The sequence below is a fragment of the Macaca fascicularis genome, chromosome 1, assembly GCF_037993035.2.
Source record: "Macaca fascicularis isolate 582-1 chromosome 1, T2T-MFA8v1.1".
In the NCBI taxonomy this organism is placed as follows: domain Eukaryota; kingdom Metazoa; phylum Chordata; class Mammalia; order Primates; family Cercopithecidae; genus Macaca; species Macaca fascicularis.
The window spans coordinates 224,469,743-224,486,494 of NC_088375.1; the positions used below are offsets into that span (position 1 = coordinate 224,469,743).

General features: G+C 42.4%; 1 protein-coding gene across 24 annotated transcripts in view; it reads right to left on the bottom strand.

The window, feature by feature from the left end:
- KIF1B (kinesin family member 1B) overlaps positions 1–16,752 on the bottom strand; it is a 177,546-nt gene that overhangs the window by 40,281 nt on the left and 120,513 nt on the right. For all 24 annotated transcript variants that reach the window (XM_045387517.2, XM_045387470.2, XM_065534466.2 and 21 more), the window contains 7 exons: positions 10,180–10,298; positions 8,070–8,155; positions 7,609–7,738; positions 7,279–7,441; positions 4,928–5,018; positions 2,308–2,426; positions 924–979 (listed from right to left, as the gene is read on the bottom strand). In XM_045387517.2, coding sequence (XP_045243452.2) covers positions 924–979; positions 2,308–2,426; positions 4,928–5,018; positions 7,279–7,441; positions 7,609–7,738; positions 8,070–8,155; positions 10,180–10,298 — 764 coding nt within the window. The remainder of the gene's footprint in view (positions 1–923; positions 980–2,307; positions 2,427–4,927; positions 5,019–7,278; positions 7,442–7,608; positions 7,739–8,069; positions 8,156–10,179; positions 10,299–16,752) is intronic.

A 16,752-nucleotide genomic window follows, 5' to 3' on the forward strand; every position in this document is an offset into this window, starting at 1 on the left:
AAGATTTAGGAACAGAGTGATTATCAAAATCTGCAAATAGAAGACCAGAGAGTTGGTAGATAAGGCCCCCTATTGTTTCTTACTTCTTGTCTTATTTTATTATTTTATTTTATATTGTTTTGAGATGGAGTTTCCCTCCTGTTGCCCAGGCTGGAGTACAAAGGTGCAATCTCAGCTCACTGCAACTTCCACCTCCCTGGTTCAAGCGATTCTCCTACCTCAGCCTCCCAAGTAGCTGGGATTACAGGCGTGTGCCACCATGCCCGGCTAATTTTGTATTTTTAGTAGAGACGAGAGTTTCACCATGTTGGTCAGGCTGTTCTCGAACTCCTGACCTCAGGTGATCCACCTGCCTCGGCCTCCCAAAGCGCTGGGATTACAGGTGTAAGCCACCGGGCCTGGCCTTTACTTCTTATTTTAAATCAGGAACTAGGAATTCTAGTTCCTACTAGATATATACAAGAGGAGCAGGAATACATGTGGATACATAGAAGGATAGAAATTCCAACATGACTTCTATTTGAAAAGTCATTCAGGGCCGGGCGCGGTGGCTCAAGCCTGTAATCCCAGCACTTTGGGAGGCCGAGACGGGCGGATCATGAGGTCAGGAGATCGAAACCATCCTGGCCAACACGGTGAAACCCCGTCTCTATTAAGAAATACAAAAAACTAGCCGGGCGAGGTGGCGGGCGCCTGTAGTCCCAGCTACTCGGGAGGCTGAGGCCGGAGAATGGCGTGAACCCGGGAGGCGGAGCTTGCAGTGAGCTGAGATCCGGCCACTGCACTCCAGCCTGGGCGACAGAGCGAGACTCCGTCTCAAAAAAAAAAAAAAAAAAAAAAAAAAAAAAAAAAAGAAAAGTCATTCAGAATAAGAGATGTATTCACACAGAGATTATCATGCAAAAAGCAGAGTGAGTGCTCACCTGGCTTGGACAGAGGCATGGGTGGAGGGAAGAATCGGCGGCATGGCTGAGGCGGACTGCAAAGAAAGGAAGACAAAGATCAAGACTACAAGGAGTTATTTATTTTAGAAATTCTCCCCTTTGTGCTGGACTGCAAATTGAATTTCCTTCTCTTTAGGCATTTCACAACTAGGAGTGAGAATGTATGTAAAAGTTCTGTGACAGTACAGAAGGAAAACAATGTTTTATGTATAGCTTCTAAAAGCAGGGAAAAAGAGAGAAACTGTTTGACTTCCACATGCCTATCTCAAGACATTCCATTTGCAGATTTGAGGTTCTGGATTCCAAGTTGGAGTTTTCCAACATTAACGTAAACAGAACTGGCACACAGACATTAAGATTAACGTAATTATTATTCTTCTTGCTGGTCACTACCATCGCTTTATACTTCTCTTTGTGTGAATGTATTTAAAAGAAAAAAAACTTTTTGTAATAACTATTTGCAGTGTATAAATCAATAAACCCCGTTTTTTCAAGAGAAAGAAAAAGACTACAGAGCTGGATGTTGATATCAGCAGCATGTTTTAATTCCCTTTAAGAGAGCAGACTTTTGCATTTTCAACTCTGGCATAATACCAGATAATAGAGATAATCCTAGATAGTGAAATAGGCTAAATCTCATTTAAAAAATGTCTCCTTCTAAGTCTTAGCTAATAAATGAAATAAGAAAATTCTTCTGCCAACACTAACACTCTGCCATCACCAGAAAGGCCCACTGTTGCCTTCCTCAGCAGTTTTGATGACTGTACTTAGAGCTTCTATTTCATAAAGCTGTGGGCATTAGGAACTTTTTTTTTTTTTTTTGAGACAGAGTCTTGCTCTGTCGCCCAGGCTGGAGTACAGTGGCACGATCTCGGCTCACTGCAAGCTCTGCCTCCTGGGTTCGCACCATTCTCCTGCCTCAGCCTCCCGAGTAGCTGGGACTACAGGCGTCCGCCACCATACCCGGCTAATTTTTTGTATTTTTAGTAGAGACGGGGTTTCACCATGTTAGCCAGGATGGTCTCGATCTCCTGACCTCGTGATCCGCCCGTCTCAGCCTCCCAAAGTGCTGGGATTACAGGCTTGAGCCACCATGCCCAGCCAGGAACAATTTTCAACAATTTTCATGTTATATTCCTATCACCTCAAATTTCTACCATATTCAAAGTCTCTTCCTACAAAAAGATGGTATTTGAGATCACCCGGTCAAAATTTAATTTGTTCTATCTAAAATCAGCGACTAGGTGACTATAAGATGATGGTGAAGTTTCTAAATCCCTCAAAAGATTTCTTCCTTTCCAGCAATCGAGAAACTAAAAATCAAAACAATACCATCAAAAATGTTTGCTTATTTGGTCCAAACCTGTTAAGCTCCTGTCCTTGCAGATGAAGCGGGTGCTGCTGATAATGCCCAAAGACTTCAAATACAATAGGCTTGGTTTTGATGTAATCCACAAATGATTCAGTGATCTCCACGGCAATCTACAGCCAAGCAAGATTAGGAAAAGATTACAAGAAAACACAGATTTCTGCTTCAATCAGAACTTTAGGTATTTTGATTTTGTTTGTTTGTTTGTTTTTGAGACAAGGTCTTGCTCTGTAGTGCACGAACAAGGCTCATGCAGCCTCACCCTCCCAGGCTCAAGCAATCTTCCTGCCACAGGCTCCGGAGTAGCTAGGACTACAGGCATGAACCACCGTGCTTGGCTAATTTAAAACAATTTTTTGTAGAGACAGCATCTCACTATGTTTCCCAGACCGGTCTTTAACTCATGCGCTGAACTGATCCTTCTGCCTCAGCTCCCAAAGTGCTGGATTACAGGCATGAGCCACTACGCCTGGCCCAACTTTACTACTGCTGAGTGTCCAGAATCTGCTAGGCCTCTTGCAACAAAAAACAGGGAATCCCCTATGTTGTTTTTAATTCTAAAGTAATTTTTCCAAGTTTCAGGTATTTAAGATCTTCCATAATTTGCCTCAACTGATCTTGGCCCCTGTTCTCCTTCCTATGCTTACCATTCTGGCTCACTCACTCATCTGCTGCTCCTTTCACCTGCTCTCTCTTCTGCTGTGCCGAAGACTGGCCCAGGCTGCAACCCTGCCTGGAAGGCACTTCCATACATCCATGCATGTATTGACTATGGCCTATGTGCCAGGCACAATGCCAAGTTTGACACACCTTTTCTTGCTTATACTACATCCTTCAGGGAGCTTCCTATCCCCTTTCTCCCCCAACTATCCTCCCCAACAAAAAGTAACTATTTTAAGTTAGTTTTCCATTCATATAAATAACTTTCCCTTTCTCTACTCCCACTGCATTTAGTGAATATTTTCTCATGTTCATCTTTGCATGACTGGTGTTTATGTATGCATTTTATTTCCCCTATCGTAATTCGAAGCTCACTGGGAGCATCTGAGATTCATCCGCATTCCCCAGTTGTCAGGCACAATCCTTGTGCAAAGCAGCTGATCAAAGTTTATCAGATACATGCTTGCTTATATTTATATGAACATGAAAAAGAAGATAGCATATTTTGTGTTTGCTTTTTCCATCTTTGAAGTTCTCCTTTCCTCTCTTACTTTAGAGAGCAGACATGGTTAGCAAGAGAATGAGAGACAGTTTCACGTAGTAGTGAAGATCCTGAATGCCAGAGCTACATTTCTCTGAGCTTAAGTCCTATCTCTGCCTCTTGTAACACTGATGAGTAACTTTATTTTATTTTATTTTTTTATTTTATTTATTTTTTTTTTTGAGACGGAGTCTCACGCTGTTGCCCAGGCTGGAGTGCAGTGGCGCGATCTCGGCTCACTGCAAGCTCCGCCTCCTGGGTTCACGCCATTCTCCTGCCTCAGCCTCCTGAGTAGCTAGGACTACAGGCGCCCGCCACCGTGCCCGGCTAATTTTTTGTATTTTTAGTAGAGACGGGGTTTCACTGTGGTCTCGATCTCCTGACCTTGTGATCTGCCCGCCTCGGCCTCCCAAAGTGCTGGGATTACAGGCTTGAGCCACTGCGCCCGGCCGAGTAACTTTATTTTTATTACCACTTTTTTTTTTTTTTTGAGATGGAGTCTTGCTTTGTTGCCCAGGTTGGAGTGCAGTGGCGCGATCTCGACTCACTGCAACCTCCCCCTCCTGGGTTCAAGCAATTCTTGTGCCTCAGATGGGATTTCACCATGTTGGCCAGGTTGGTCACAAACTCCTGACCTCAAGTGATCCACCTGCCTCCCTCCCAGAGTGCTGGGATTACAGGTGTGAGCCACTGTGCCTGGTCTGATGAGCGACTTTAATTGCTCTATGCTTCAGTCATCTCAGCTAACACAGGGATTATCTTAATCTATGTTATAAAGGGAAAGACTAAATTACACAAAAACTCTCAGAACAGTGACTAACACGAAATAAACTCTCAGTGAATGTTAGCTATTGTGATGAGGATAATGACTCTGGAACATAGCTTGAGTGAAATTTCATGTAAGAGAGGGAAGGATCTGTTTTCTTACTTCACATAAGAATACAGTTGTAAAGGGCATTAATGTGTTAATTATACTATCAGTTGCAAGGAAAACAGACTCTAAATCTTAATTTAGCTACAGAAGGTATTTGATATTGTTTATGTTATTTGCAATTGAGCAACATAAGTATCTTAGGGTTTAAAGGACAATGCATTCACTTTAACAAAACTCTTATTAAGCATGCTTATTTTTCTAGGACAGAAACACTAAAACAACTCATTGCATTCAAACTGATGGAAGATATTATTGGCAGACCAACCCACATTCCACTCACTAGGCCCATTGTAATACAGACAAGAAGGCTTGCTGCTCAGGCCACTGTGGATGACCTCACCACTCTAGTCACGCCCTCTATTGTCTACTCCCCCCATTGCACAGCCAGTGACTTGTACGTCTTCTTATCACCCTTCCTCGGCTAAGAAAACCAAGGTACCAGAAAAACATACGTTTGGCAAAAAGGTCTGGCCACTTACATTCTGCACATGATAAAAGCCCAGGGGACTTCCTCTGCCATTGTTTTTGAGGGGCTCCGTGGAGAATGCTTCATCATGGCGATGCAGAAAGCTTCATAAAAAAATAAAAAGACTCGTGAACACTGTATTAAATGGTTTTATCAGAATCTGTTTCAAGAGCCCAATGTGGATCCTATAGAAAGAAGCATTCCACTTAAGCAGATTCTTTAAGTTATTTACATTCCCTTGTCAAGAACCTTTTCCGTATCGCAGAGGGTATTTTAGATTTTATTTCAGAAATGACTGAAAAATTAACTGATCCTATTTTAGACTTTATTTCAAAAATGACTGAAAAATTAACCGACCCTGATCACTTAGCTAAATGGATGTATGTGCAAGAATGCTTTAGAGAGAGTGAAGAAGTGAATTCAATTAACTCCTCTTCCTTTGTAAAAGCTTTTTACTAAAAATAAAAACAATGTCATTTTGTACAGAAAAAAATTAGCAGACTCAAGCTTCCACAGTTAGTGCGAAAGCCTGTGGCTGGCATAGTTACCTAAGAGTGTTGTGGATTCAAATGTCACCTCTTCCAGGCAGTCTTTCCTGACTTACCCTGACAGTTCTGTGTTCCCACATTACTAGTAATGTTTTTTTCCTTAATAGCAATGATTTCACTGTAATAATATATTTATATGCCTCTCCCCCCACCAGACAGCAAGTGTTTTCCCACAGGTCTCGACACACAGAAGACACTCTGGAAAAATTTGTTGAACCAGTGGGCTATATTTAGTTATCTTCACAGATAGTGAGATGCTATTTTTTTCTCTTTCTCTCCCTATTATTAGTCTGAAATAAAAATAACTGCACAGTTAAAGTGGACCCAATACAAAGATTTACTGCCAGATAGAAAAATCCATCAGAAGGACACCCCTTCCATCAAGAAAAAGTGGAGAAAAAGAAAATATTTTCAGTTCGGGGGAGAGACCAGTAGTATGAACTTGTTGCCTTCCAAATTAGTTCACCAGTCTGAGAACACTGGCATGTTTGTGCCAAGTGTTCCAAATCCCTGATTCCTGTATTGCTGACACTGCAGCATTCTTGGGGTTCCCTGGTGAAAGGTGAACTCATTCACAGTGCTCTGCAGCCATACCTTCCCGGCACAGGCCAGAGGAGCCACTGTAAAAACACGGATGCCTTTGAGGCTGCTTTCAACACAAGCAACATGCCCTTTCCCCCAGAGCTAACACCAGGTGGAGATGCTGCTCTTTTTAGGAGACTGCAGGACAAAGGTCAACTCACTATTGTCACTTCAGACATCAGTTAACCAAATAGATGTTTTCCATGAAAAACATGCCTGATTAGAATAGCAACAGTTCCAAAAAACAGATTCATCTGGTCAATACTATCCTGCCTTCAGTTTGAGGGTATGAGTGAAAACACATTAAATAGGTGAAATCAATTCTCGATGGGTAATACTTCAACAATTATGAGTTGTAGCAAATAATATTAGTGGCCTACTATATAGTAATCACATTTAATTCAGATCACATTTAACTCAATTTTCTGTGATAAAACCTGTACAAAAGCTTTATAAACTGCACTAGGACCGATGGGAAGGCCAAGGCACACTCTGAGGGGAGAGGGATGGCAGAACCCAAAGCAGCCTCTTGGTGGCACCAGTAGCAAACTGAAGGCTGTAGGTACGGAGGGGTCAGACTTCAGTCTCTTGTACTGTGGCCCTTCCCAAGTACTGAAAAGACACACTGAAGTTTGGAGGTATTAAAACTGAAGATTCACAAAAAAGTGTTTTCCTGGGGCAGTCTTGAGAAGAAAGCACCTAGAGCACAGGGTTTGAGAGGGCCGCGGGAAACAGCAAGTCCTATGTGGATGACAAATGACAAGCGTCACATCTTCTCCACATACTAGCTTTTTTCAGTTGATGTAGAATTTATCCTTCTTTACATTGTTTAAATTTTCCTTTTCCCGAGTATTAAACAGGCATAATTGGTGGCCAGATAAGCCACTGCTTTCAGATTTACTAATAAGACATTTCAACATGAAGAGAACTAGAAAGACTCATCAACAGGCTTATGTGATCAGACCCTACATTCCTGGTAAAGGGGGACCACTCACAGCAGAGCCCTGCAGCAGGGTGCGCGGCATGCTCCTCCTGCCAGGGAACCCTGTTGCATTCCAGGACAGGTTTCTGGTTCTCACTCCCATAGGAGTGATGAAAGCATTTTCCTTCAGAGACTGGTTAGTCTTTGTCTCAAGAATGTTAATCCCTCACACACGTAAAGCACTCTACAGTGCACAAGAGATGTCACCTCGGTTAGCAGCTAGCTAGGAGGCAGAGCAAAGGGGCAGCTTACTTGAACTGACAGAAGATATCTGCATACTCTGGGAGGATTCCACTGGCCTGCAACACTGTTACTCGGAAAGTGAAGGCACTGCCCAGTTTCAGGTGGTTGCCAATCTCTTCAGAAAACCCTTCCATTACCATCTTACCATCCAGCAAAGTGCTTGACTTCAAATCTAAAGAGGGTCAAATGAAGACACAGATGGTTCAAATAATGCAAAGAGGAGGGAGTTGGGCATTCTTTCCATTCCTAGTTGACGAAGGCCACTACGTCCCTTGATAACGGTCAATATTTTCCCTTTGTCGAAAATGTCCCCAAGCATAGTAAACTCTGTCTACATACCCAAGTCATTCATCCGATTGATTTCTTCTGGAGGAGTGATGACCTCAGAACTCTGACCTTGTCCTTCCACAATCCTCAACTCCTCCAAGGACAGACCAGAACGAGTCATTGCAACAGACGAAAAGTCACTCTGAAAAAAAGGCAGGGGCAGGTACATGGTAAAGTAGTATAAAAACATATTTTTCTCCAGTTGCCTTACTTCTGTTTATCTGCCCAAAAAATAATAGTGACTGGAAAATTATACGGACCGAGGGCTGTCTGAGGAAAGGCAATGAATAAAATATGAATGTTGAGTCTATACACCTTTACCTTCATAATTGTTAGACATGTCCCATATTCTATTGAACTACTCTGTGACAACCAGCGCCCTATGTTTTTCAGTTTCACAGGAGAACTGGTCTCCAACGCTGAACATTCTTTTTCTTTCCACAAGGTTTTCCTTCTTCCTGACGGGTTCTCACCTGATTAAAGTATTCATTATCAAAAGATATTTTAGCCGTTCCTGACTGTCGAATTCCAGAGCCATAATCAGGAGCTTCTTCATCCGCTAAAGCAGAAAAAAAAAAAAATTAGGAAGAATTGAGTGAGACTACACAGCGGGAGGAAGGGAAAAGGCTCTTGCTGGATTATAAACTCAAGTCCTTTGGCATAAGAGAATGATACCAAAGTAGTAACACGGCATGGGCTGCTTCGCACTCTATTCATGTAGATTGATCAACTTCTTCAGCTCAAATGAGACTAGTCAATAAAGAAATGAGACTAGTCAATAAAGAATTGGTTTTAGACTGGGCATGGTGGCTCACGCCTGTAATCTCAGCACTTTGGGGGACTGAGGCGGGTAGATCATGAGATCAGGAGTTTGAGACCAGCCTGACCAATATGGTGAAACCCTGTCTCTACTAAAAATACAAAAATTAGCCGGGCGTGCTGGCACACGTCTGTAATCCCAGCTACTCAGGAGGCTGAGGCAGGAGAAACCCTTGAACCCGGGAGGCGGAGGTTGCAATGAGCCGAGATCGCGCCACTGCACTCCAGCCTAGGCGATAGAGCGAGACTCCGTCTCAAAAAAAAAAAAAAAGGTTCTGTTTTATTCTTGAGATTGTTCAAATGTCACACCTAGAAATACTGACTGTCTCCATGCTGGCAAGATAATAGTCAATAACACCCAACAAGTATTTGAAAATATTATATTGTACGTGTGGAGGAGACTTCCATATACTCAATACTGGTGATTATGTCACAAGTTTCCATGGGGGAAAGGCTGAAAGGTCACTGGACACAGCACAGCATTTGGCAATTAAGACAGAAAGATTACAGAAAATGACCACATTCTTTCCTCAGAACATAGGCTGGATCATGGAAGAATGGAAAATACCAAAATCTTTTTTTTTTTCAATTGTTTTTTAAGAGATGGCGTCTCACTATGTTGCGCCAGTTGGCCTCAAACTCCTGGGCTCAAGCAATCCTACCTCAGCCTCCCAAATAGCTGGGACTACAGGCACAAGCCACCATAAACAGCTTGTATCAGCTTGACCCGTGCATTACGAAACAGCAGCCAAACAAATGTCTATTATAAGTACTCTGAGAAAAAAAAAAACTAAGCAAGTCAAAGGCCTAACAATCCTTTGTTAATAATGAAGCAGTTAAGATACATTATTTAGGCCAGGCTGGGCACAGTGGCTCATGCCTGTAATCCCAGCACTTTGGGAGGCCAAGGTGGGTGGATCATCTGAGGTCAGGAGTTTGAGACCAGCCTGGCCAAAATGGTGAAACCTCATCTTTACTAAAAATACAAAAATTACCTGGGTATGGTGATAGGTGCCTGTAATCCCAGTTACTAGGGAGGCTGAGGCATGAGAATTGCTTGAATCCAGGAGGCGGAGATTGCAGTGAGTTGACATTGTGCCACTGCGCTCCAGCCTGGGCAATAGAGTGAGACTCCGTCTCAAAACAAAACAAAACAAAAGGCCAATGACTGGCCAGGTGCAATGGCCCACACCTGTAATCCCAGCATTTTGGGAGGCCAGGGCAGGAAGATCGCTTGAGCTCAGGGGTTCGAGACTATGCTGGGCAACATAATGAAACCCTAACTCAATAAAAAACTTAAAAATTAGCTGGGAGATGGTGTGCATCTGTAGTCCCAGCTATTTAGGTGGCTGAGGTGGGAGGATGGCTCAGCCTGGAGGTAAAAGATGCAGTGAGATATGATTGCACCACTGCACTCCAGCCTGGATGACAAAGTGAGACCCTGTCTTGAAAATTAAAAAAAAAAGGCCAATGACTTTTATATAGTTAATGCAAGAGCTGCTCTTTAACATGTTTAAGAAAATCTCTTTACCCCATTATTGCAAAATAGCAGTAGTCTGGACTAAGCAGGATCTATTTGTGATACTTGGGAACAATTGCTAGAAAGGAGCAATAAACGCTTTCTCCAAAGTATGTGTATGTATATTACACATACAAACTCTCCACAGTTTGTCTGTGTAATATAAGCGTGACCCACGCGGAACTGGCCTGCTTTGTCTCTAGACAAAGAACTCACAGCTCTCATTTCAGAAGAGGGTCACCTACCTGCAATGGCCTGTACAGCCACACGCAGAAATCCCCGCACTTCACCTTTCTCACTGACGATGGCCACCCTGTGGATCAGGGGCACAGGATACAGCAGATTGCTCAGGTAAACAAATGCTCTAGAGACAGAAACCAGGAGACAAATGTCAGAGCATCCATGGAGAGAGAAACTGCTTTCAGGTTCACTGAGAACATCTTCCTGCAACTGTGAGCTGACTTCTGGCCTTGTCTTAAGACCCCTTCTCAGTCCTATCCTCTCAGATTTGCCTCCAGCTGCCTTTTCAGCACAAGCAAATGCTTGTGAACAAGCAAATGCTTGGCAGAACTGTTGACGAAGACCAACACACACCAAATCACGCTCTAAAACTTAACTACTGTAGGGAGAAGAGTCACACCTGGAAGCAGACTTTCAAGATACTGCTCTATGAATGCTGCTGGGGGCAGGTTAGAGGAGCCCATTCAAGAGCTTAACCTATTTTTTTTTTTTTTTTTTTTTGAGACCGAGTCTCACTCTGTGGCCAGGCTATATAGTACAGTGGCATGATCTCGGCTCTCTGCAACCTCCAACTCCCTGGTTCAAGTGATTCTCCTGCCTCAGCCTCCCGAGTAGCTGGGATTACAGGCACACACCACCATGCCCAGCTAATTTTTGTATTTTTAGTAGAGATGGGGTTTCACCATGTAGGCCAGGCTGGTCTCAATCTCCTGACCTTGTGATCCGCCCACCTCAGCCTCCCAAAGTGCTGGGATTACAGGCGTGAGCCACCATGCCCAGGCAAGCCTAACCTTTTAATTTAAGAAATTATAAAGAGCTTTTGTTTCATTTTTCCCAATAGATAAAACAGAAACCAGGAGACAAAAAAGGCAGGAAAATGGGCCAAAATACAGCTAATAACTCTAAAATAAATTCCATATCACAGCATTATGGGTCTTTATTGTTTTTTGTTTGTTTTTAAGACGGAGTCTCACTCTGCCACCCAGGCTGGAATGCAGTGGTGTGATCTCGGCTCACTGCAGGCTCCGCCTCCTGGGTTCACACCATTCTCCTGCTTCAGCCTCCCATGTAGCTGGGACTACAGGCACACACCACCACGCCTGCCTAATTTTTTTGTATTTTTAGTAGAGAGGGGTTTTCACCATGTTAGCCAGGATGGTCTTGATCCCCTGACCTCATGATCCACCTGCCACAGCCTCCCAAAGTGTTGGGATTACAGGCGTGAGCCACCATGCCTGGCCTATGGGTCTTTATCGTTACCTTATTTATTTATTTATTTTGAGATGGAGTTTTACTCTTATTGCCCAGGCTGGAGTGCAGTGGTGTGATCTCGGCTGACTGCAACCTCCACCTCCCGGGTTCAAGCAATTCTCCTGCCTCAGCCTCCTGAGTAGCTGGGATTACAAGCATGTAATACCATGCCTGGCTAATTTTATATTTTTAGTAGACAGGATTTCTCCATGTTGGTCAGGCTGGTTTCGAACTCCTGACCTTAGGTGATCCTCCTGCCTTAGCCTCCCAAAGTGCTGGGATTACAGGCGTGAGCCACCACGCCTGGCCATTCATTGTTACTTTCAGAAATGACTATTATTGTCTGGGCCTGGTGGCTCATGACTGTAATCCCAGCACTTTGGGAGGCCCAGGTGGATGGGTCACCTGAGGTCAGGAGTTCGAGACCAGCCTGGCCAACATGGTGAAACCCCGTCTCTACTAAAAATACAAAAATTAGCCAGGCATGGTGGCAGGCGCCTGTAATCCCAGCTACTTGGGGGGGCCAAGGCAGAAGAATCGTTTGAACCCAGGAGGCGGAGGTTGCAGTGAGCCAAGATCGCACCATTGCACTCCAGCTTGGAGGACAAGAGTGAGACTTCGTCTCAAAAAAAAAAAAAGAAAAAAGACAAACGTTAAGGGAGAAGATGACAGTTGATGCCTAAAAGGTTTGCTTTTGCTCCTAGAGTTCAAAACCTAATTCAGAATTCAGAAATGCATAAGAAAAAGGTAAATCATAGCTCTAACACTTTATATTTCAAGCAAACTAGCAAAGTCCTATCTTTGGTATTGTCTTCTTCTTCTTTCATTATTTTGTAGCTATTACTTTTTTTAAAAAGCAATAAAAACTGGTGCTCACAAAGCTAAAGAGTGTTCATTCCAATTAGTGAAAGGGAAATAGAATCTAGTTCCTAGTATGATTCTGGTCTTCCCATTTGGTATATGCTGATCTTCGAACATAAGACAAAAGACAAACATAGACACTTGTATCAATAAATCAAACAAAACCAAGTGACACACATGCTTATCTGATGCTTTTGCTGTTCTGAAATCTATTTTAAAACAAAGAGAGGAGGAGGACGGACTGGGTATTTGGGATTCAACTCAAAGTAATGAAAATTATGAAAACAGACATAATACATCACAGAAAAACAAATGTTAATATGACTAGAGCATAAATGAAATGCAAATGAAAAAATAACAAAACTAACTGCAAATGAACATTAAATCAGATGAAATAATGCCACTTCCCTTTCAGTCTGCTCCAAAGCAGGAGAGAGAAATGCTAAGAAACAGAGAGGTGAAGCTCTGGTATAAAAAAATGTAAGAATGAAAAGTTCTAAAAAGTTCTAAACAAAACCATCAAACAACAACTACTGCAACAGAATTTAAAAGACTAAGAATTTGGCGTAAGGTATCAAATGGATAATTTCACTTTCAAAGTCAACGCATACACAGATCACTCTCCTCTATTATGGGCACCCCAGCTAGACTTGTCCATTTCAAGGCCTGGCCCATTAAAGAGCCATTGCACATGTCCCCTGCCTGGAGTCCTCTCTGCACTTGATGCCTACACCTCATGCCTTTGATTTTTTTTTGAGACTGGGTTTCACCATGTTGGCCAGGCTGGTGTCAAACTCCTGATCTCAGGTGATCCACTCACCTCAGCCTCCCAAAGTGCTGGGATTACAGGTGTGAGACACCACATTTGGCCTCATGCCTTTGATTTCACATCTTCAGGTCTTATTTCAAACACCACTTTCTCATAACAGGTCCCCCAATGTTATGTGATCTCCAGCAACACACACAACTATTTCATCGTTGCTATAATTTACATTTATTTGTGCAATGATTTAATTTATGTCCGTGTCATCCATCAGACTATAAGTCTATAAGGGCAGGAACCATGTCTGGTTTTGCTCACCACTGTCTGCAGAGGGCTGGGCCACTCTATAAATATTTGGTAAGTGAACATCTATGTACATAAGGGAACAGGAAAATGATTTCTCTCTTATCTTTAAATAGAAGTGGAAGCTTTTCCAGAAAAATGGGTTATACCAGAAGCAGAAAAGCAAAGCCATCCAACTTATACTAGGTTGATTTTTCAGAGCCAGCTCATACTAGATATTAACTACCCAGAACACATTTAGATTCCTAACTATATCTAATTTATTTCAAAAAATAGCTATTCAAAAGCAGGAGTCACTTTTTTTTTTTTAAGAAAGCTTGTATTAAGCACACATTATATTAAAGCACTGTTTGCACACACACTAAAGATGAGCTTGCCTGTCTGCCTATGGCAAAGGCTAGTCCAAGTGTGGGAGCATTGAAGGCCATTATTATAGATTTCCCTTTTTAGATAATTCTGTAATTCTATGGCAGGGACATCAGCTCCATGACTATACAATCACACATTCACTAGACAGCACCTTGTCATGTTACCAGAATATAGCCCTTAGCTCCAAATCAATGCTATATAAACATTCTATTCTGAAGCTTTTTAAACAGAATTTTCATAATCACTCTGCATTTTTGAGAATCTTTATACTTTGACCTAGCAGACTGAAGGAGAACAGGGATGAGAGAGGGGAAAATGTAAAAGATACATTAGCAGAAAGTTCAATGAAGTTACTTCAAAAAGGGAAACAAACTGGTCAACATAAAGATAAGAAAAATTAGCAAAATTATGGTGCTACTTATAGAAAGAATGTCAGTTAAGGTACTTAGAGAGATCACAGAATAATCATCTTTAACCCCCTTTTAACCCAGAAGACTAGCTTAAATATTTTACATTTCATCCCAAATTATGATGGATGGTTCATAACATCCCAGCATGCCATAAGAGAATAGCTAAAGGGACAAGCTCTTTTCATGTGCAATATAAAGTTTTAGCAGAGGCAGTCATGGCTAAAAAACAAACTTACTAATGGAATTTCACAAGAAACTAATGTTTTTTTTTCCCCCTAGACGGAGTGTTTGCTCTGTTGCCCAGGCTGGAGTGCAGTGGCACGATCTCGGCTCACTGCAACCTCTGCCTCCCGGGTTCAAGTGATTGTCCTGCCTCAGCCTCCCGAGTGGCTGAGATTACAGGCACAACCCACCATGCCTGGCTAATATTTGTATTCTCAGTAGAGACAAGGTTTCACCATGTTGTTCAGGCTGGTTTCGAACTCTTGACCTCATGATCTGCCCACCTCGGCCTCCCAAAGTGCTGGGATTACAGGCGTGAGCCACCGCACCCAGCCACAAACTAAAAATTTTACAAGTGAATTATATTTGAAATTATATGCCAATAGGGGAAATCCAATCTTGTGAATCACAAAAACAGGAAACTAGTTACTTTCCTTACACATACAATGACACTACACAACTGGGTGATGATGCATTACTGTAAATTTTGTTTGCAGAAGAGAAATGTAGTCAAGGGCAAAAATGGAAAGCTATTCTTCACTTTACTGATTGTTATTATATTATTTCACTTCCTCCACCAGTCCTTTCTTACAAGGTTAGAACCTGGGAATCTAAACAAACGGAAAAGTCAATTCCTGAGCCACAGCTCATAAGTATTTTATGTGAAAATCAAAATAGAGTTGATTGCTTTATATCTATACTTACATCTGATATGATTAAAAGAAATAAAACTATAAAACTAGAGACAAAACAATACATGTATCCTCAGTTAATTTCCACATTAAGCGGGATTGTCTCCAGTTACCATACAACTTCCTCAAAATACAAATGCTTCTTAGTAGAAGTCTTAACCAGGATATTCATTTTTGCTAGTGTAGATGACAGAATATGAAAGCTGAAAAAGATCTTTATGGCTCTTTATTTCTACCTGTTACTCACTTTACACTTGAGAGCCCAAAAGGCTTCAGTTTAAGTTGCTTGTCCTAGTGACAGAGATGGCCTAGGACCCAAGACTTCTCCTGACAATTAGGTCAGCCCTCTCCTCACCATGTTACGTAAGATGAAGCTGCCTACTCTTCACTGCAATAGTATAGAACACAAGCGAACAGTTTTAGAAACTGTAATTAGCATTGGGACAAAGTTTATGGCCAGAAACTTTTTGGTTAATCCAATGGGTGCTCTACTGTTGAACTTGTAATTTAAATTACCTCAGCATGAAAGCTGGAGATGAACAAAGACACCAGTATCAGGAACATGTGCATAGAGAGTTCTGCATCACTGACAGATGGATGCACAAGCTGAGAGCCAGAGACAATGCCTCAGTTTGGTGAACTACTCTTAACACAAAGCAGTTTCATATAGCACCGAACAAATATTCATTGTTTTTTTTTTTTTTAGACAGAGTTTCGCTCTTGTCACCCAGGCTAGAGTGCAGTGGTGCAATCTTGGCTCACTGCAACCTCTGCCTCCCGGGTTCCAGTGATTCTCCCGCCTCAGCCTCCCGAGTAGCTGGGATTACAGGCACCTACCATCATACCTGGCTAATTTTTTGTATTTTTAGTAGAGACGGGGTTTCACCATGTTGGGCAGGCTGGTCTCACACTCCTGACCTCAGGTGATCCATCCACCTTGGCCTCCCAAACTGCTGGATTACAGGCGTGAGCCAAAGTGCTAGGATTACAAGGGTGAGCCACCGCACCCAGCCAATATTCACTGTTGATGGGGTCAATAGATGATTTTCTGAGCTTTATCATTATAAACCCCAAAGGTTAAAATTTTAGCAGATGCCAAAGATCCGTAGACAGGCTCAGTGAAACTGGCCAAAGAAAGGCATCCATTTTAGGTAAAGGAGAAACTTAACTTTCCTGATTCTTTTTAGGACTCAGTAGACTAAGCAAAAAATAAACTTAACTCTACTCCTCAATCTACTTTTGTCCTCTGACTCCTGCAGTACCACAAATTCTTCAGCCAAACCTTGGCCTCGCACTGCCCCCTCTCTCATGTTATCTCCATATGCTTTTTCAATCACAATCCTTTGAAAAGGAAACATCTAGACCATAATACTATTCACTGAACCCACCACATTTGACTCTTAGCTTTACTTTCTCCTTTGGGGTTCCCCTCCTCAGAACAAAATTACTGGACAATTTAAGACAAGGTGTCTTCCATGCAGTCTTCATATATTGCTGCGTATTGTGCTGAGCAGACTGAGGACCTCACACACAATGCCTGAGAACTGTCTCAGCCAGACCAGCACTGACAAAGAACTTGAAGTATTGGAGAACTTGAAAAAGAGCATTCATGAGTTGAATTGGCTAATGCAAGGTTATCCAAAATTGCGCAAGCAGGGAGGCCTTCAGAGCAAGAGCTGGTCCCTTTTCGCCTTTCTCACAATAACC